At 35.0% G+C, this 22,265-nt stretch overlaps 3 protein-coding genes and 1 long non-coding RNA gene across 13 annotated transcripts in view; 2 read left to right on the forward strand and 2 right to left on the reverse strand.

Moving 5' to 3' along the window:
• LOC143365642 (dual 3',5'-cyclic-AMP and -GMP phosphodiesterase 11) overlaps positions 1 to 2,063 on the forward strand; it is a 173,672-nt gene extending 171,609 nt beyond the window's left edge. For all 7 annotated transcript variants that reach the window (XM_076805996.1, XM_076806001.1, XM_076806000.1 and 4 more), the window contains 2 exons: positions 83 to 166; positions 769 to 2,063. In XM_076805996.1, coding sequence (XP_076662111.1) covers positions 83 to 166; positions 769 to 942 — 258 coding nt within the window. In that variant the 3' untranslated portion in view covers positions 943 to 2,063. The remainder of the gene's footprint in view (positions 1 to 82; positions 167 to 768) is intronic.
• Positions 1,637 to 5,597, reverse strand: LOC143365645 (uncharacterized). The gene is made up of 2 exons (XR_013084577.1): positions 2,135 to 5,597; positions 1,637 to 2,072 (listed from the first exon to the last, which is right to left on the reverse strand). It is a non-coding gene; the product is annotated as an uncharacterized LOC143365645 (long non-coding RNA).
• A 2,424-nt stretch (positions 5,598 to 8,021) lies between these two features.
• LOC143362782 (PDZ and LIM domain protein 3) lies at positions 8,022 to 13,509 on the reverse strand. The gene is made up of 3 exons (XM_076803221.1): positions 13,294 to 13,509; positions 11,100 to 11,228; positions 8,022 to 8,407 (listed from the first exon to the last, which is right to left on the reverse strand). Exons 2-3 carry the CDS (start codon positions 11,205 to 11,207, stop codon positions 8,219 to 8,221), a joined length of 297 nt encoding a protein of 98 aa, XP_076659336.1. The 5' UTR covers positions 11,208 to 11,228; positions 13,294 to 13,509; the 3' UTR covers positions 8,022 to 8,218.
• A 5,686-nt stretch (positions 13,510 to 19,195) lies between these two features.
• LOC143365646 (putative G-protein coupled receptor CG31760) overlaps positions 19,196 to 22,265 on the forward strand; it is a 52,404-nt gene continuing 49,334 nt past the window's right edge. For 2 of the 4 annotated variants that reach the window (XM_076806010.1, XM_076806011.1), the window contains exon 1: positions 19,196 to 19,499. The gene's annotated coding sequence lies outside the window, so the exon portion shown is untranslated. The remainder of the gene's footprint in view (positions 19,500 to 22,265) is intronic. The other 2 variants (XM_076806007.1, XM_076806009.1) reach the window with 1 other exon arrangement.

Raw genomic sequence — 22,265 nt, forward strand, 5'->3', positions numbered from 1 at the left:
ATCAAGTTTGTAAATTAATGTATCTTTTATCAGAAATCATCTAAAATCTGAAGGTAACAGTGTTGCTCTTTTGGTATTGCAGGACATTATGAACAGAGAAAAGGAGGATCAGCTGCCGAACATGCAAGTTGGATTCATCGATTCGATCTGCCTTCCCATCTACGAGGTAATTTTCTATGATATCGACGATAGATAAATAAATCTCAGTTCATACAACGTTTTATTTCATTAAATGCACCAGCAATAACGTCAGGCTTGAAGTTTTCTTATATTTTAAAGGGCACCTACTCGTTTCAGAGTAGGTCTTCCGAATAAACTACTGAGTGTATAGAATTTTCGAGAAAAAACGAGTCTCCAGTTTTTCGCTCATTACATCATGACAAAAAAGTGTTACAAGGGACGTTACCCAAGATATTGGCAACAATAGGGTTTCCACCACCAACTTTGAAGACTATTTTCACCCCCTAAATATGGATCATTGCAGATAAAAAATATTTTTCAACAAACTCTATCCTGCATAAATTTCATTAAAATCCCATGTTAGAATAAAATGAACGGTCGATTATGAAACTGAAGGCCTCCAGCTTTAAAATGAGTGTCCAAATTTATTGTCGTACGATCATCTTTTACGAAATGATCACAGTGTAAACATTGGAAATGTTTCGGGAATCGAGTATTATTTAGTATAGAGGATTAATTGAGAAAAAAACTCTCCATAATTTATTCCAAACAGAAGCTAATAGAGACATTTGTCATTTGTTCGACCAGGCATTCGCACTTCTGTCAGAGAAACTGGAGCCGCTGGTGGAGGGTGTCAGGGAAAATAAACAACACTGGCTCGAGATCGCGGAATCCAGTAGCAAGACGGACAATTGCACGAACCACGACAGGATGTCCTCGATATCCGACAACGAGGAGACCAGCGACCAGGCGGACCAATAGTCATTATCACGAGCCGCGCGATACAGGCGAAGGAATGAATGATCAACGGACGGTAGCTTCTATGCATTTACGGAGCGAATTACGCAATCGGACGGCCACGATCGCAGCTGGCCGTCCCGAAAAGCTGAGAAGCTTGGCGAATATTACGCGCCTACGTCTCGATATTAGGTATTAAAAAGCATTGTGAGTTAATTTATTAATTTATATTAATCACTGGCGGAGCATTGTCGGTACCAATGACGTGCGATTTGCAAACACTTTCGCGAACTTCCGGGGAGCCGCTGTAAATTAACGGTATGAAATCGCGTATGGCTTTCCGTAAACGGTCGCCAAGGAACAAATATCTTCTATTCGATCGACTTCGCTGGCGGCCTCGATGAGAAATCCTGTTTCAAAACGAGATTAATCCTGCGAATTTTATGGTCGGGTTTTGCGGGACTCGAGGAGGCTGCAGGGAAATTAGCTTAAGGCCGTCGAGGAGCTTCGTCCTCTCTTTGGAAATAAAACAGATCAACCCAGAGATGCTACTCTTGTACCTGATCGTATTGTACGTATACTTACTATGGCAGAACTTTGTGGTCGAGAGAGGACGAAGAGGAACGGGCGTGTACAGGAAAATTCGCTGAGAATCACTGAAAGCTGATCAGTAGACTGACTTCATGTATTTATAACAAAAATGAGTAAATGTAACGTAAACCGGAAGACATAGTAGAAGGACAGAGTTATTTTTAAATAATTAGCAGTAAACCTACCATCGCCTATCGAATGACCGGTTTCAGATTTTGTATTAGGTATACAAATGTATTCGTGGCTCTCACTGATTGAGATTATTATGGAGAATAAAATATATTCTCATGTTTTGTAAACAATCAATAAATTCGCGAAGGAAAGGCTTCGAATTACTTGGCACACCTAATATTATACAATTACTGAAATTGTAACGATGTTTCCACTGGATACATACATCTGTATTTCAGCATGAACTGTAGTAAAAATCGCAGAGAGTCTAAATAAATTGAATCGCGTAATTTTTATAAGGCAACGCATTCCAACCACTTGTAACGGTTGGTGGGTTTAGTGTTAAACTTATTAACGCGTTGACTGCTAACCTAAATTTGTTTAATGAGACCCTAACTGCAAAGTTAAACTTCATCGCATTGACTACTTCTTTAATCCTTTTAGATCCTATAACATCTAATAAAATTTGACTTACAGAAATATATTATGACAAAGATTGGTTTTTAAAGATTGACGATAAGTAGTTACTCATATATGACAGACATGGCAGTCAACGTGTTGATAGAAGAAATAAGTTTTTATTTAACTCTTTTTCTTCGCAAGTATGCACAAACATTTTGTTTTGTATAAAGATCCGCAGTTTACTGATCAACTTTTTATACGAGGTCCTAGTCGCTGATTGAAGACCTGTAGTTCGTGATGATTCAAAGATTTTATTTATTTTAGTTGATGTCCTATGAAATATTCGTTTCTTCAAAATCTTTACTATGCAGTAACTGTTGAAATCATACTTTTAAGTAATTGACGAAACGATGATATTCTTTATCATATGTTTGAAAATATTTTATAAAACGTTACATTAGTTTTTATTCCCGTGCTATGTTTATGTATAATTGATTATTCAATATAATTTAATATTGATACGACATAGGATTTCAATTATTTTTACTAAGCGAATTAACGTGACATTTTATGCAAAATATTCCAAATTTTTCCATTTTTGTTGGATTTTGTAAAACTTATTAATCCAGCTCCGTCTTGGAATCGCGTTTGCAAGTTCTCTCCGCTATTACGAGCTCGTTCGATTCAAGAATCGGGTTGTACATTGTAATTAGATAATGTATTCGTAAACCAAAGTGTACATTTATACATCAAGGTTAATCGTGATCTTTGTTACTCGATACGGGAATGAATTTAATCGTCTGTTGTAACGTTCTAATTAATTAGCTTTAGGGAGTGAGAGAGAGAGAGAGAGAGAGAGAGAGAGAAAGAGAGAGAGAGAAAGACGGAGAGCAAAGGCGAGCTTCCATGCACGTTGTTCACCTCGCTTTCTATTGTCTTGAATGTCACGCAACATCGTTCGAAAGCCAGATGCCCGGTTTCCTCTCTTTCCACCACGGGTTTGATGTCCAGGCGAAGTTCTCTACGCTCGAGTACCGATTCGCGTAATCTTCCTGAGACCACGTTCTCACGGTTGCCTGAAATCCTTTAACAAAAATACGTACATATCATGGACGTTTCATCAATTTTACTCGCGCATTGTCCACGTTCGCGTGGAAATAAACGACGCTTAGAATTGCCGCTTCAGCGTAGAATCGAAGTACCAGTTCGAATTTCGTAAATGATACTGCAGGATGGTAACTATACAGTGCAAAGAAATTCACGTCGGAATAATTTATTCGATTGTAGAGATTACGTGGGGTTTAGGATTAGAGTGTAGGCTTATTATGATTAAAATTAAATATTATCTTGACGAAAAGAATGATTTATAACCGTATAATCCTTTTAGTTTCAAGCAAGAAACTTTGTGACAAATATCCCGACGTGAATATTAATTTTACCAACCTGTATAGTAAATTGTAGATTTTAGCTGACAAATGACGAATCATTTTAGAGAATCAAACAGTTTGTACATGTTTTATGTTAATTTGTAGGCTTGCATTCGTTTCGGCAATCATACTAGCAAAGTATTTCAAGTTTCCGACAGATTTGTGCGGAAAAAGGATTTATACGAACGTTCAGAAATGATTCCAATCAATAAAATACCAGATCAATTAACTAATGGTGTAATGCAATCATGTATTCAATTTTTATTTTATTTTAATCGGGAGAGTGCTAGAATTCATGCATATGTTTTAAAGAAAATTTCTGATACAGTGAACGAATAATTCACTATGAATCAATTAATTAATTATTTAGTGGGAAAAGTTTAGTTTCCATTGTATTTTAATCAGGAAAAAGCTAATCCTAAGTTTCTAAAATATATCTGACGCTGTGAATGATAGATTCACTTTGAATAAACTTTTAACGATTCATTTTCGAAATTCTCGAAATTTTTTAATAGATATTGTTTGGTTAAACACAGACATAATAGCAATACTACAGGCAATTCGTAATTACATTTACCGACAGATTTGCACGCGGAAACTGGTGTCACGATCGCTACTGTAATCAGCAAACCATATTTCCGTATACCTGCATCATGCATTATTGAGTGATGCTGATTGCGTTTACTCGGTAATCAACTATTACTGAGACAATTTGTGAAAATGCTTAAAACTTGTTTACTGGCCTGCTTGACAGTTTACCTAATTAATTTCCAGGCTAAATAATACATTTTGCGAGATTGCCTTACCTAAAGGTGAAATCAAAATCAAATTTAGCAAACAATATTTTCCTATATAATTAAGAGTCGAAAGAATCCTTGAAAATACTTAACGTGTGTTTACTAAGTTGCTTAAAAGTTTCTCTAATTGATTTCCAGGTTGAATTAAAAGTATCAATTAAACATATTTTTATCTTCGATTTTTACAACTGATTCAGAATATTCTTATTTTACAGAAAAAGCAGTTCAAGTTTAATAAATTAGAAAATTTCTGTTTCACAGAACCAATTCAGAAAATTTGTATAAACTCCCCAATCTAATCGTAACAAATCTGTAATTAGAATTGCTTTGGACCTCTAGAGCTATTCTAAAGTAGAAATCTCTCGGGAGAGCCAAACTCGCCATCTTGTCTTCTGACAGACAGTTCTATTTCCGACAATAGAAGTATTAGAAGTCTATTTCTTGAAATAGTCGGATGTATCACATTGTCCAATAGACAGGCAACATAAAAGATTCGACACCGCATGTTGCAAATAAAAAGAAGCTTTTTCGCAACTTCTGTATAAATCTTTTTCCTACAAGCTTGAATTTTTAAAGCTTGGATCTTCGAAGCTTGAATTTTCGGAGCTTGAGTTTTTAAAGCTTGGATCTTTGGATCATCGTGCGAATTCATCGGTGCTTAAAGATCAGAGACGTGGTTTTGCGAAGATGGAGGCAGTCAGGCGTTCATTCGCGTGTGATCGTTACTTGTAACAATAGTCCGTATCTTGTATATGTTCCTTTTAATCCTTCAAGTCCGTTTTCTCTTTCTTCTTCTTCTTTTTTTTTTTTGTATACTTGTTGATTGCCTCCCGTCGATTTTCATTAATTCCACGACGGGAGGGATGGTGTAAGAAGTGTGATAAATAAAAGTGTGAGTGCGTGTGCTGTCGTTCCAGCTGAATGTCTGCGGGCAAGAAAGCGTCACTATGAATATTCTCGTGTAAATTATTGATACGTCGAAACGGAAATGTTTGGCGTGTATGCCGTTTACCGTTACGATTAGCATATAGTACGAGAGTCATATATTATACTGAACAATATCTAATATATTAAAGCGAGACTAAATTATGTGATACACACATCGTCTTTTATTTATTCTGTTCACCTCTTCGTCCTGACCTACACTTTAGAGAAATATCCTGTACAAAGACTCTAGGAAGCATTTGAGCACTAAATTTCAAAAAATGGTTGATTTATATTAGTTTCACAAACAACTATGTTTCATATTTTGTTGTACAGTATTATATTTTGAACAAATATTTTAAATGAACAATCCGTCATAAAGATATAAAATATTTTGCAGTCTTAACAACGGGAAATAGATTTTCAAAAAAAGTTATTTTTATTATGTACACATTTATCGTGCATACTTTACTAGTTAATATTTTAGTACTATTCGCATCATATTGTTAAGATTACACTGCTCATCACTGGGCTACGAATCTTTATGAAAAATAAAAATTGTATAAATTCTAGAAAAAATGTTTTCCCTCCTTTAATAATTTTAATAAGCTGAAGCTAAAATTCTTTTCATCTGTTTAATATCTTAAATTGTGTCTACTTATTTCGACCATAAATGCATAAAACCCGCAGTCTACTTAGCGCGTTGATTGTGACGTTGTTTATATGTGGCTGACACAATTTCCCGCCCACTTTTAGAAGTTAATTTTTAATTAAATAGCACAAGATTTTAGGATATTTGAGGAAATGAAAAAGGACAAAATTTTGAAGTCTGTAGATTATACTATGTAAGTTTTATTAAATACTATAAATATTATGTAATATGTACACTAAATAGTAATTTGTAATAAGCAATTTACAATTATAATTTAATATAATTATAGTATGTAATAAAAGCTACATAGTATGATCTACACACTTCAACTTTTTCGTTCCCCCAAATATGTTAAACTCTTTCATTGTTTGATATGCTTACTATGTAATTTTTATTATTTATTTTCCGGTCATTTTCAAAAGTCAATTTTTAGTGAAACAGCAGAAGATTTTGGCATGTCGGAGGGAATAAAATAGTTCAAAGTATTGAAGCCTACGGATAATACTACGTAATTTATTTATCTGCTTCTTCGCCGAAGCGCGAAACCGTTTAACAAACTGCTCTGAAACTTTCGATCCGCCGCTTAATAGAATCTGTTAATTGGAATTTAAACCGGCGTCTTAAGAGGCCGACGACTCGATGTCAGTGATGACACGATCGAAGAAGATACCGGATCAATAATTGACAAATTGCATTCCGCTATGTAGGTCAATTGGTGACATATAACGACAACAAGGTATCGTAATTTCCTTTCGGTTATACTTAATTAAAGACAAACTCTTGATAAGAGGTGGCCGATAAGCAGCAATTCTCTGATTCTAGGAATTCTAGGTTTACGAAGCACTAAAAGTGACTATTTTGCATCAATTTACAAAAATAACATGAATATATCTATTCAAATTTTTAGCAATTTTAGCAAGTAAATTTAGAAATTTCGTAATTTTCACCGGTTCCGTAAATCTAGTGCTAAAGAAATTATTAACTTGGCCGGAAAGTCCTCTCGCTTGTCTGACCGTTGAAATTGAAACTGACAAATAGAAATCCTCCGATGCTAAATAAATAATTAGGTTAGCCAGAAATTCTTTTTGTTTGTTTCAATATTTACAGATATGTTCTATTGAATTTAAATTAATAAAACATAAATGTTGTCTGTTCTGATTGCATTTTATTGAATTTTATTTTGTTTTAACATTCGTTTTCGTAGATATCAGTAGACTAATAAGACGATTATCGATAGAAGAAAAAAAAAAAGAAATGTACAGACTGCGTATACACAAATTATTTTTTCAACATACACTTCGATAAATGTTTATGGTTCCTTCCGTAAATTCTCTGCAACTCTTTCTCTCTCTAAAAATTCTGCGATTCTACAGTTTGCTAAACAGAAATGGCAGTGCACGTGTAACCTGATAACCCCATTCTCCCAAAAACGTTTAAACAATCCCGTTTCTACGAGTTCTACATCTCTTTTCAGGTTTCAGCGAAACTGGGGTCGCAAAGTAGGCCAGTCGAGTGGAAATAAAAAAGTTAATAAGCTGCGATTTATTTTTTTCAACCCTTACCAATTTGCGTATTCGAAATTTTTTACAACAATATCGCGGTCGCTTCCAACATGTTTCGAAAAGTTTTCGATCATGTTCTTGTCTATAGTATTTTGTTTTTCCATTTGGTAAATCAGTGTTATGGCATTTTCTTGAACACTATAGAGTGACAATACGAAAAATAATGCAGTAATAATTCTATGAAAATATGATACTTTTATACAAAAGATTTATTTAAAAGAAATGTTGGAACGAATTCCGAAAATACTAACAATTCCAAAATATCAAACTTTACTTCATATCTAACTACATATTGCACAAGCTTTTATTATAATTTTCGAAAAAAGTAAAGCTCATTGAGGTATAAAATGTACATTTCATCATTAATTTAGATTTTACCTATCATGGTAGCTTAGTGTCAAAGATTAACAATTGACTAATGTTATTTCAGAATAATTCACTTCATAATAATTTCTTTTCAGATTGTTATTTAGAATAAAATTAGTAAACTCTCTTTAGATACGACACAATCATTAAAACACTGCCTATACTTTGTACAGAATAATTATAGGTAACAGGGCTCTGAATAACAGAAGAATCACTAATTATAAATCATTTTATTTTTCATGACAATTTCCATAAAGTTATTAATAAAGATATATTTCGCATCTTAGTCGTACATAGATATCGAAAATCGTAGAATCGTTCATTTGGACGAACATCTTTCGAAAGAGCGTTAATTAGCGAATACACGTGTTAAGTCGAGGAACGGAAAATGGCGGACGGAGGAGCGTGTTATTCGTGTTTAGCAGTTGGTTCGGGTTTAAAATTTCGCAGAACGGTCAATTTAAATTCGTTTCCGGCTTTGATGAGGCGTTCGTGAACTTCGTTGTGTCTCAAGTGCTGTATAGTCTCTCCGTTTATTTTGACAACCAGGTCGCCAGCACGCACACCAGCTCGATCGGCCAGACCTCCGATAGTCAGCTTGTGAAAAAAAGAAATACTCTTTAAATCATCGTATCAATTTATTTACACGCGAGAAGTCATTTGCCCCTCGGTTGCGCCATGATTTTTAATCATGGTTACCGCTGTTCAATACTTCAGTGCTGGGTAAAATAGTATTTGAAATATGGAATACAAATATTGTATAAATAAATTATGTTTCATTGGTTAATTTGCTTTCGTTTTAATGGAAATAATATGTGAGATATTTATTTGATTTAATAGGTACATGTAATATGTATTTTTCAGTACGAACTTCAAATAGTCATTTGAAATAAATATTGTTGCCATTATTCGCGTATATTAATGAAATTTTTGTTTCTTATATTTTTACATGAATGAAATTCGCCCTATAAGGTAGCTAAATATATTCCTCGATATTAATAATTATACTCGTACATCATAAGGTGATTTTAAAAGCAGGACATATTAATTGAAATCATTACATCCTGTATACTCCCTCGGACACATTATTTCAAATAGTTATTTTAGAAAAAATATTACTTCAATTAACAATACCACGAAATATAAAAAATAGATACTTTTAAATATTCTTATACGTAAAACTGAGAAATAAAATAATTAGCATTCTTTTGATTGATTCATTATTATTTTATTGGTGCTCTTACACTGCTGAAATAAACTATAATTTAACTACAAGTCGAGTATATTGCACTGTGATTTAACAATATGACGTAAGAAACATTTAGGCAAAATTACCGTTTTGATAGTCTCTTCTCAGAATCCCTCCCCGACGTTCGACACAAATACGCGAGTTGTAATCATCATAAATAAAAATAAAATCATTTATTTTCGTCACGATATATGTATATATAACTAACTCGTTCATTCATCAGACGATCTCAATCAAATTGAAGACAGAACAGATAGCAGTTAAAGAAGCGAAAGAGTTACAATTTAAATTACAAATATGTACAGAAAATTGACACAGTAAATAGACGCATAATGTAGTAACAGTATTAGTAAATAAAATATAAAAAATCAGTGGAACGATAAAATTTGCAGTATACAACGAGCACAAATCTACAAGATGTATTTTTTACATTTTCATTGCAGATTCCGATAAAAAAGTTGCGAAATTAATATTTGACTATTTTTTTCTCTCGGATTTCCTGTCGACCGCAATTTTCTTAAAATTTGTTTACACGCCACTTAGTAAACTAATTTAGAAAACTCATATGGCCCACTTTTAAAAAAGTACAGATCATTTTAAACAGTGGAGCTTTGTGACCGACTGTACGTAGTTCTCTAACTGATAATAAATTAACCCTTAGACCAACAAACTATAAAGGTGGGTCTTTCATGTCTGATGCAGTTTTTATCATTCATAAAGTACCTTCAAATATCCTAAACGGAGATTGTCGCAATGATTATGGCAAATAATTTTTCGAAATATTTTGTAAATAGCGTGAAGCAAAATACGCGAATTTTAAAGAATTTTAAAAACCGTTCGAAATCGTCCGAGCACAAATGACCCGCCATCACAGTTGAAGGGTTAATTTCGTAGGAGGACATTAATTAAATAATTAAAAGACAAAAGTTGAGCATGGCATTGAAAGAATCGCGAGTTGGAACCTTCATCTGGCATTGAAGTGACATTCTGCCAAAAATAAACTAGCGTCCGGATGCTTTTCAAAGCGGCAGTTGAATACAAGCGACGAGTAACCCCGGCTTCCCTTGGTAACAGGTTAAATTCTCTATTCAGCGAGGGGATTAAAGGGCGGAGGAGGGCGAGGAGAGACAGGGAACGAGAGAGAGTGAGAGAGAGTGAGAGAGACGCTAAATGACTGGGAACGATCATCGTTGGGGAAGTTTGAAAAAAAACCACGACCGCGCGACATAGTCTCATCTGCGATTCGATTAATGACTTCCTTTTGTTCAGATCGATATCCAGCCGGACCCGACCGCAGGATTCAAGCCACACGGAAACGAGGTCACGCGATCCGATACGAGCGAAAACGGCGATAAAAAATCGCGAAAGAAGAAGATGCGAATATATTTCACGCGTCAATTACCGTTCCGTCGATACCGCCTCGAACCGATGGCCCGGGAAAACGTGTCCGGCGTTGCTAAACAATCGTCCCCTTAATTTTCCAAATCGGCGAACCGTCTGCCAATGCATCCTCCATATTACATCGTAAATCGATTAAGAGATTCTCCGTTTAATGCACTCCTCGGTTGGTAATAGCATTCGACGCTTTTCCGTACAAAACATAATTAATGTCCCATAAATTCGAGAACATTTGAAATTTTGCACGAATGCAGTTCATATGATGCTGATAAAATTTCTGTTGCTAATAAAAAGTGGCGTGGCTATCAAAACACACTAGGACGGATCTTGACGTTACATATTTTTGCGAATATTTCGGAAATTATTCACAGGGGATTCAGTGTTTGAACACTAACTTTCCGATTCTCGAGAAATTGTCGATATTTCAACTGGGATAATTTCGTTAAAAAATTAGAACTGAAGTTCACAATTCAAATATCGACAATTTCCCGAGAATGGGAAATTTAGTGTACAAATACTTTTTGGATCCACTGTACAACAAAATTGAGCCGCTGAAATTGCAAATCGCCGATCTAATTATTTTCAATGCTCAATAAAGATCGTAAGTATTTGTTATTATCTGTTTATTTATTTATGCGTTACCCTGACAACAGTTAAGGGAAAGCTGAAGTCAACTCCTCCAGATAGGCGAAGACCCCAAGGTTGGTTGTCACTCCTTGAGAGTGGAATCACTATTTCCATGGCTGACATTACGTGTTTAGATAAAAAATGCTGTAAACAAAAACGTAACAGTGTAAATTATAATTTCTATAATTTCTTCTACCTTTCAAGTATACATTATTATTTTATAAACGACATATATTAACGACTTTCTATTTTTGAAAGATACAGACGGTTAGTATACTTCAAAATGTTAAGCAGTTATAGTTAGACTGCAGATCTTAATAAATTCATGGTATGTGCAAATTTCTGAAATACAAGAAATCGTGTGTATTAATAAAAACTAATAGTTTTATTTTATTTTCATTGCATGGAAACCTTATTCGGTGACCGGCATTTTTTTACTAATCGCAATTCTCATAAAATGAAAATGAAAATTTGCATAAAGGTCTGCAGTCTAGTTATAGCTATTAAGACGCGAATAAATGGGAAATAAAATAATAATCATCGTCCTTAAAGGATTTAGTAGGGAATAAATGGAACCTGAGAGAAGCAGGTCAATAATTGGTCATCCGAAGATACTCTGTACTCAACACTCTATATTTTGATCGATTATTAAATGGATTATTATTAACAGATTTTCTTTCTAATGAAATGAGTGATTTCTAGGTCAAAATAAAAGATATTTTCTCAAGCTAGAGAAAAACTAACTTTCCTTAATATGTATTCTCTTATCAAATACATTTCATCGAAATTAAAAAGCATTATTAATTTAGAAATTACATAAATTACCAGATGAGTTAACTATACAACTGCAGAATGGTCTCAATACAATAAATTAACAAATAATTATGTAAATTAGAGCCTACTATAAAAATTATGTGAATATTCAATCAAGTATTAGTCGCGAATAGACTGCGGATTTTTATACAGAATAAAAATGTTCTATCTTAATTATAACATGTGGGAGTTCGATAAAAGGGTGTTTTCTATTTTAATAATCTTATTAAACTGGAAATAATGTAGCAGCATCTTTAGAGTCGTGTAATTTATTTTTATTGTTTGATGTTCCACCTACTTATTCTTTTTATAAACGCATCAAATCCGCAATCTACTCGTAATTACTATTAAAATGATAAAAGAATAGTGTTTACTGACGTGGTTTTATGAAATGTAAGCAGTTCATGTCAAAAACTTACAAATATTTGTTCACATAAAAATAATTCACTTTTATTCATAGCTTTTACTGTTTCTGATAGATCACTTTACAGCAGTGCTAAAATTTTGCTTTTATTAGCAAAATAGCAGTTTCCGACGTGAAATGCAGAAACGTATTAATGCCAGCGCGAATGAAAAGTTTCAGCGATACGAGAGTTGGGGATGAAGCACAAATCTCGGATTTAGTCGAAAAGACATCTCCCAACTTCGCTCGATGTCTACGGGAATAGACCTTATAGAAAAGTTTCGCAGCTTTTTTAAGAGATATACGATGAAGAAAGAAGGCCGCCCGAAATGCTGTGACGAATTAAATAAGTGGGAAGTTCTGTTCCATGTTTCGGATGATTTTGTTAAAACTGCGAATCGACTTTACATTTAACGGAATGGGGACACTAAATTTCACAACAGATATAAATCTAGAACGCCTACCAGTAATAGAACACTTAAAAACTTAAATATTTATGAAGTACAGAATAATTGTGGAAAATGGATCGTTCGGAGAGTATTCGAAAATATTCTTTATGACACGTTTGACCTTTAATTGATTAACATCGTGAAATTTTTTAACAAAAAAAGCAATTAAAAAAATTTTTTGTTAATCTAGATTTTTCTAAATAGTTTCGCCCAAACTGTTTCTTGTTCTGCCTTTTTCAAAATTCCTTGTTTCACATAACAGCGAACAAATTGTAACACTTTCTCACAATATCAAAAAGCTTGTACAAAAATGCAAATGCGTTTTGAAAAAAAAGGATAATTGTACCACCGATAAAAATAAAAATGAAATACTTTGTGCTGAAGGTTTCATACTTTTCGTGCGAGATGAGACTTTGATTTGACGTTTCTTCGGTCGATTCCATTTTTGCAAAAAAAAAAGAAAAAACTAGAAAATTCTTTTTAGACAGACACAACCAGGTTTTCAAGGAAGGACACGAACAGGACAAGAATTCCGCGCACTCACCCTGAATGGCTCGGCAATCCGAAGAATCCGTCGAGTTTCGCGGAGGTGAACTCTGAAGGAGCTCGATCAGGTAGTCAGCGAAAGGTTGTCCGCGTTGATCTGTTGTCCGCGTTGTCTCTAAAGCAAACGATGGCCAATGTCCGAACGGTGATCATGACTTAATGCACTGTATCGCTTGTTGTCGCTATTCTAGAGCAAAGGCTGCACAGGTACAATGCCGTGGCCGGTTACGAATTTTCAACTATAGACACGCTTTACCCTAAATACTATTTCAGATGCAACATGCGGCACAAGGCTGCGATTGACGCGTGCCTGGGACGACTTGAACTTCCTAATCATTGATGTTGCTCTCTGCATTCGCATATTGTCTTCCAAATATAGCTGTCGTGGCTGCCAATGCTGAAGATCGCAGCGGGAAACGAAAAATAATTGAAAAATCGCAGGACGCGTGTATGGGAATGAGATCAGCTGCAATCTGTCATCAATTGACCGCGTATTTTATGCATTTACGGCACAAACTATGTTAATACGCTATTCTCAATCTATTCAAATTATTAAAGAAGGACGGAACTTTCGATTTGGATTTTACCTCTCGCGAAAAATTTTATTTTGCAGAAAGATCCGCGGAAAAATAAAATTGTTTACCTCGGTTGCAGCAAACAGAAGCTACGTGAGCCGTTCACGGGCCAAATCGATTAACTAATTTGTTGACATTTTAAAATAAATTCCCTTAGTGATTAGGTTTAGTATTATCGAATGATAACAATTTATAGAACTTTGAAAAATGAATGTGTGCCTTTTATCTGATCAATTCTCTCAATTTACAAATAAATACACTGAAACATACAACGAACGATTTCCCCAAGATAAACAATGGCAGAAAGTTAATGTGCATTTGATGGACCATCAGTGAAAAATAATAATAACTGAAAAATAATATTTTTCATTACATAAATCAACACAAAACTGTCAATATTGAATGCTATAATACAAAATCAAAAATAAAATGTTAACTGTGAAGTATAGTGAAGGATACACAACTTTGATTGATCTGGAAAACTGCAAAGATTATGCAATAAAATTATGCAATAAATGAGTACGTGCAACAATGCAATGAAAAGTATATCCATGAAAGTGAAAGAAGAATTTCGCCAAGTTCCATTTTCTAACTTTATACCTTCCTCCAACAGTAAGTGTGTTCTTGGAAAACGTGCTAAAGGAGTCAGTAGAATATCCCGCATTATAGTCAGACAGATCTAATAAGTTTGACCGATAGAAGTCACTTGCAGGCTCGAGTGTAGAGTCGCATGACGCGATTGTCTTGCCTGTAGAACAGTACCATACACAATGTAGAATAATTAAAGTGAAATTGTTAATAAGGAAAACCTTTTTTCATCATAGTTACTTAATTTATACGTTCATTGCTGCAGTACTTATAAGAGTCTGTACTTATTATAACAGCTGTTTCATAAACAGTACTTGCTCGTAAAAAAATCATAAAACTTTGCAACGTTTTATAAGTTTTTTCATTAACTCATTAAAGCCTGCAAAATGTTCATATGGGTTATTATTGAATGGGTTTTTATGTCTGTGAAATTAATAAATTCTTTTCCTCCAGAAATACGATGAGTATAACCGTAATACCTTTCTTATATTGCGAATTTTATAATCCATGATGTGCATACTAATAAGGTTTTTAAATATGTTTAACGAGATTGTCGTTACTTATTTTATACTGCTAACATTAAGTTCCTTCATTAATTTACTAAACTATGGATTTTATGAATTTCTGACAAAATGTATAAGTGAAATATAAAACAGTCAAAATATTAGGAGAATTTAAAATATTGTTATCAATGTGCTAACTTATTAAGAGACGAAATAAATGTTTATTTAACTCCTGAGTCTTGCAATTGACACGGAACATTTTTATTTTGCATAAAGATCCTCAATTCATTAACTACACATTAGTTAGTGTAAGAAAACATTTATCAATTTTCATTTACTTCTTTCGGTTTATAAAAATGGAAATTTTTATAAAAATCAGCTGTGCGTAGGTAACTAAATTATTAGAGCCACCATACGAAAACCACATTTTTTCACTATCTATCTAATGAATAATCTTGCCAGTACTGTTGCGAAATGTGCTTTTGTAATTTGCAACTATCATTGGTTAAACTTCACCTAGGCAGCCCAGAAATTTTTAACTTTTTACTACATAATCCTCTACATCTTGACGAGAAAATGTTAAAATATAGAAAATATAGAAAAAAGTTAAAAATTTCTGGGTTGCCTAGGTAAAGTTAAGCCCAACGTCAATTTGTACAAGTTGTTCTAACATTTAATGTTACCGAAATATCAAACGGATAGAAGCATTAAATATTTATTGCTACAACACCGACTGTTTTCGCATTTCAGTGATTGTAAGCTTATTCATTGTCTTTAGGGTAGGTTTGTGTTTTCAATTTTAGTTTCCTTGTGAAACGAAGCGAGTGCTAATATAAATATCACCTAGAAATGAATTCGTCAGAGAAAATCAGGGAAAGTTGTGCTGGAATTAGAGCGCCATTCGTTTCTTAGTAGCTTTACAAGCACCCTCTGGCTTTGTCTCTCATCTTTGCAAGGAACTGTAAAAGCGGCGAATACTAAGCCCTCTTAAGAATAAACAGTGCTTGAGAAAGTACACCGCATCTGCCTATCTGAGAGTGAAACGTTTAGACAGAGGGCGCTCGGAAAAACAGTATTACGCTTCGTGAAAATGTATGTACCCATTATTCCCATTAGTATTTCAATCATTCGAAAACTCATATTAAATCACGTTTATTAAGAAAACTACTTTCACGTTTAAGAAGTTGTTACAGACTTCAAAAACCAGTACTATACTTCGCGCAAACTATAATCGCATGTGTAGTGCGATTTGTACTAGACTGGTGATCATGTAAAAAAATAGTGTTACTATAGTGTTACTACATACAATTTTTGTTGGTGTGGCGTGGTGGTAGCGTGTCAAGTTTTCACGCGGATAACCAGTATTCAGTATATAGGGCGGCGCCCTTACCTGTCAAAAATGCATAAAATCGCTTAACTCTAAACACGCATAACTTTTGAACCAGTGAACACCTAACATTAAAATTTTGATTTTCCGCATTTTCTCGCTAAATTTTGCAGGATTACATAAAGAAAAGTTAAAAATTTCTGGTTTCCTGAAGTAAAGTTTAACCGAAATATGTGTTCTATTAATCAATAAAAGAGATTTACTACAGGCTCTAATCATTTTTCTCAAAATATTAAATATTCTTGAGAAACATGTTCTATTAATTAAGAAAAGTGATTCGTTGGAGGTAGTTCTCCTAAAATATTTCATTCCAACGACATTAATTTTGTAAAAAATATTTTTTTCGGAATATTTAATGTTTCTGGAAGAATATGTTGTATTAATAAACAAATTTTGTTTGAGATAGTTCTAAAATATTTTTGTCGTAATATTAAACGTTCCTAAAAAATATGTTGCATTAATCGATAAACGAGATTTATTTGAGGTCATTCTCCTAAAATATGTTGCTCCAGTGGCATTGTATTGATCGAGTAAAAAATATTTGTTTCGAAACATTAAACCTCCGGTCCACAGTCCTCCAGATTTTGAGCTCGATTCTATCCAAACAGCGTTCATCCGGGTCATAACCTCCCCTCGTAGGAAGTATTCTCATCCCTTTTCCCTTAATCGGGCATAACGGATACGCGTAACAAGATTGAAGGCCACACAATTTATCGTGCCCGCCCTCCGTTTTCACCCCTAACAGAGTAGAACTGATCGATAAATACAATTCCTATGAGCTATTGCAAGTGGAACTATCGATTTCCACAAGTATGAGCACGCGTTCCGCGGATTCCTGCGAGCTTCTTGTCGGTGACTATGTTTTATAAAAAATTTACGTAGAATGATCGAATTATGTCGGCTACATACTGTAATTCTAAAATATTTTATTGTTTCAAACATTCTTGGATTTTATGTATTTATGACATGAATGAATATGTGAAATTACAAAACTGTAAAGATAATCGAGGAATTTACGAACGTTGCCACATTATATTCGACTAATTAAAATTAAGTAAAGGAAAAATACACCTTCATTTAACTTTACATAGACCTGCAATCTAGTTGTAGTTTATTACTTTGAAATTATGGTTTGTTCTATGTATTATCGGTTTGTTATATGAGTTTAATCATATGGAATTTCAAGCATTCATTTATATTTTGTTTTGATAAAAAGTTTCATGGGTCATCGAAGTAGTGATGAAATTAGATCACAGAACAGCTATTTTAATATTTTGAGTAATTTATTTTTCGTGATTGGAGTCGTAAATATTTTATTGGTAGGTTATTGTTAAACGGCGTATGTTTCATGCACGTTTAAATCTACTTTAAAGAGAAAAGGGATATACTCGTTTGTGGTTTTCGGTATTAAAACCTGTTCCCCTTTTTTCATAAAAAATACAACGTTCGAAATAGAAGTTGATGTTAAAGTTGCAAAAGAAATTAATCAAATATACAGTTTTGTAATGTGATCACTGTTTTTGAAGGTAAGTGTGTGAATAAGAATAACATACTTTATGCATGATTGCTAACATAAAATGCCACTAGCCAGCTACCATAAATGTAAAGATTATTGATTCAGTAAGTTTCATAAAAGCGAAACAAAATTTATTTAATATTCCATATGAAGATAATGTTAGCGCTGTAGGAAGTTAGTAGAACATTCCGCGCTTAGTCAGACAAAGTTTAGAAATTCAATTGGTCAATGTAATTTCTTGTAGACGTGATATCCAGTTGACGATCATATTTAATGTGAAAGTAATATTTAGACTACACATGTAGAATGTTTGAGATGTAGTAAGTTAGTAGAATATTCTGCGCTATGGTCAGACACCTTTTAGAAACTCAACTGGTCAATGTAATTTCTTGTAGACGTGATATCCAGTTGGTGATCATGTTTAACATAAAAATAATAACCGTGTTATAACTGTTAGTAAAAAAATAGTTAAGGAAGTAAAACGTTATATATAGTCCGCGCGGGCATTATGAATCATGTATGTTGCGTTTTGGTGTATTAGTGCATAGACAAGATTCAAAGCAAATAAATAAAAGTCTATTATTCTCAATATTCTTATTAAGTGTAATTTTCACCACTTTTAATCGTCTGTAACTCATAGACCAATTTCGAAGAAATTATGAGCATATATATAACTTGTACTGTGAAGAATAAACTATAGTGTAAATAATAGTATAACAATAGCTGTGAAAAGCAACTTCTAGTATTTTTTTGTTTTTGCAATTCAGACTAAACGCAACTTTTCTTAGCTTGGTCCATCCGTAAAAATGTTATTCTGATTTCAAGTGTGTGCGATCAATTATGAGACTGACTTGTATGTCTCCCACGAAATCGTCGCAAGCACCTGCCTGGCGATGGTAAACACATGCTGGCTGCGTATGCTACTTTTTCCACGGAAGACAGTCCCGCTCCTTAATTGATCCCGTACAGAGTTAATTGATTTAGAAGTGGGGCTCGACGCGAAGGCGTTGGTTACGGGATCAAGAGCAGGCGGGGTAGGAAGTGCACCGATATCAGCAGGGGTAAGGCCGTGTGGCGAGAGCCATAATAGTCCCGTTCCCAGTTCCGTTTCGGCGGACGGGTCCATGAGGACGGGTCCAGGAGAGCGAACAGTGAGATCGAACAGAGACGAGGAGAGAGAGAGAGAGAGAGAGAGAGAGAGAGAGAGAGAGAGAGAGAGAGGGAGTGAGAAGGAGAGGGAGATCGAACAGAGAGGAGAGAGAAGAGAGAAGGGAGAGAGAGTGAGTGAGAGTGGCGCGCCGCGCAGCCTGCGTGTCCATGGTGGATTTCCTCGAGTGGAGGCAAAGTTTGATTTTGTGGAGGGCGCACGCCCCGCTCCCAGCTGCATAACCGACTGGTCTTTAAGCAGTCACGAACGAGCCTTCGTTCGTCGCAGCCGTGGGGAGGAATTCTTGCTCTCGCGGTCGCTATCCTCGCCAGCTTTCCTCCTTCCGACACGAGCCTTGGACTGATTTAATCCCGCGTGTGCTACCCTCCTGCCAAGTGCCAGTGACCACTCGTTGTACCTGTCGATTTGCCACCCTGGACGAGGAATTCCTCGAATCGGAGAACAACCCGGATCAACCCCGATCGCAAGTAAGTCCGCCGAATACACCCGAGCTTCAAAGTCCCTCACACCAGTCTCGTCAGAATTCCTAGAACCAGGTTCCGAATGATCCTGAAGGATGACAGAAGGTTACCTTGCCGTAGACTCGTTCGCAGCCCCAAGGCTCGACTAGTGTCCTCCCTCTCGCTCCCTCTCTCTCTCTCTCTCTCTCTCCCTCTCTCTCTCTCTCTCTCTCCCTCTCTCTCTCTCTCTCCATCTATCTGTTGGTCTCGTAGGCGTGCAGATTATTGAATCCGCTTACAATTAGCCGGAATAGAGATTGCGATACTCCCGACAGGCTCGTGAATTAGGATGCAGCGCGCGCGGGGCGCTTTGATGAATATGCAAATTGCTGTTCAGAGATTTCCTGGTGAATCGATAGAGCGGAGCGTGCAAGACGCTCGGAAATTTTCAAAATCGTGCCCGATTCGGCTCGGCTCCCCAAGCGTTGCTGGATTACGCGACAATCTCGAACGACGCGCAGCGCTCTTGTTGTAAACAGCCCCCCGATCCTGTGGTCCGATGTTAATCGTGTTGCTAGGCGCGCGATTTAGTCGCGAGTGCAACACGTTCTCCGCTTGAACGGACGCGGACGATGTCGTTATAAAATAACCGCGGACGTACGCGTCTTCCGCGGGATCATTATTTTCTGATTTTCTGCGTAATATATCTTGATTCTCGGGCCTTCGCGATGGAAATGTACACCTGATGCGTCCCCGCGATCGAGAAAGCCTCGGGCACAATTGCCACGGTAATTGGAACGTTTGCAGCGAATGTTCGAGCGATTGTTTAATTAGGATTCGTTCGGGATGGTGGTTCAACAACGGTTTCACTTGGGACGGAGGTGGACGGGGTTGATCGGCGATGACAGTCTTGGGGAATATAATATTTGGCTCTTGGGTTGATATGTGCACTGTCGCGGCCTGCTGTCGCTTCAGTGGCAAACAAATGTACGATTGGCGGAGGAAAATGCAGTTCATTAGCGTGAGAAGATGATATTGCGGTTTTATCCTTTGAGGAAAACAATTTCAAGGGGTGAAATTAATTTTTTAAGTCGGACGAAACGTATTTTTCATTTATTACCTTGAAAAATTACATATCGCTGTCCACTGTCATTCTAGTAGCAAGTAAAAATGAGGAATCATAGAGAAAAATATATAATTTTTTAATGTAAAATAATCGTTCAGTCTACAGAATTCTTTCAAAATTAATTTGAACTTGAAATTTCCCTAAAATTAATGTTAAAATTCGACAAATGCAGTTTTAATGGGTACAACTCATTTTCGAAATCGAACAAGAACATTTTTCGTTTACTATTTTCTAAAAATATGTATTTTTGCCTAGTGTCATTGTAGTGGCAAGGAAACATAAGTGATGAAGCAAAATGATAATTTAGCTTCTATTCTTTAACGAATACAATCGTAAGGGATGTTTATTATTTTCTAAATATGTGTACTGTTGTCTACTGTCATTCTAATAATAAGTGAATACAGGAAAATATAGTTTATTAGAGCAAAACGACAGTTTAGTCTTTATGGTTACAGTTGAGATGCACATAGATTGTACACAGCCATAAATTTATTATTAGATGTTAATTTACTCGTTCTCGAATACTATCTACATTATCATTTTACTAAAGTATGTCTTTATCCTTGGATGAATAGAATTTTAAAGGAGAAAATTCATTTTCGAGGATGAAACTTGAATAAGATTACTTTCTAAAAGTGTCGTTAAACTTCGGATGCAAATGCATTTTAAAGAATCATAAAGTTATTATTGAATAAAAATGTAAATTTAATTAGAACCAGCGAAGCAAGAAAGTATCGCAATCAATAATTCGAAAAGAGTCCGTGGACATCAAAGACGCACTCTTTTAGCGTGCAAGTCATGGTAGTTCAATACTGTACGTGAATTATACATGTAACAGAAACTGAAGGAAGTTGACATCCATTAGAATAGCGGCGTGGTTATACCTAGAAGATAACTATTTCATTGTCACCTAATGGTATTAATGGTCGATCATTAATCGATGACACTATTACTTAAGCAGGTTTCATAAATTAATTATTATTGTGACATAATCGAGTACATTATATTTGACTGAAACTTATGAGACACAGAACACTATTTATTCAACCAAGTTTTGCAAATTCATTTGCATTTGGACATGGTTAAGTAAATTAAGTTTCATTAAAATTTGTGAGATGCGGGTTTATTTAACCAGACTTTACAAATTAATTTTTGTTGTGACATGCCCAATTAAATGTAATTAAGTGAATTATTTTAGTACACTAATTGAATAATTTTAATTTTGGGGCTATGATTTGATATTCGATGGGTTAAATGGGGAGACGATAATTAATTTATAAATTGGGAAACAGATCTTCGATACGATCGTCGGTTAGACTTGTTATCAGTTCACGACATTAGCGTCGGGTAATTTCGAATTGCCGCCATTATTGGGATTATAGCCTTCTTCGGTGGATGAAGTTATTTTCGCCGCCCACGGTAACAATATGAAGGCACGTTGTAACCTTAACGAAGCGATATCGGACAATAGGGGTGAAACAACAATAAGATCGATAACGCTTAATTGCGCAGGAGTAATATTAATTTATTCAATTTCGACGAGAACAAGTACGTCTTACTTTTCCCCCTATTTAAAAATGTTATAGTACTTTCTCTACATGATTATTATATGAAAATTCGAATGTGACAACTTATAATATTCGTCTCGCTTAAACAGTAATGAATTA

Source organism: Halictus rubicundus, chromosome 2 (assembly GCF_050948215.1).
Source record: "Halictus rubicundus isolate RS-2024b chromosome 2, iyHalRubi1_principal, whole genome shotgun sequence".
Classification (NCBI taxonomy): Eukaryota; Metazoa; Arthropoda; class Insecta; order Hymenoptera; family Halictidae; genus Halictus; species Halictus rubicundus.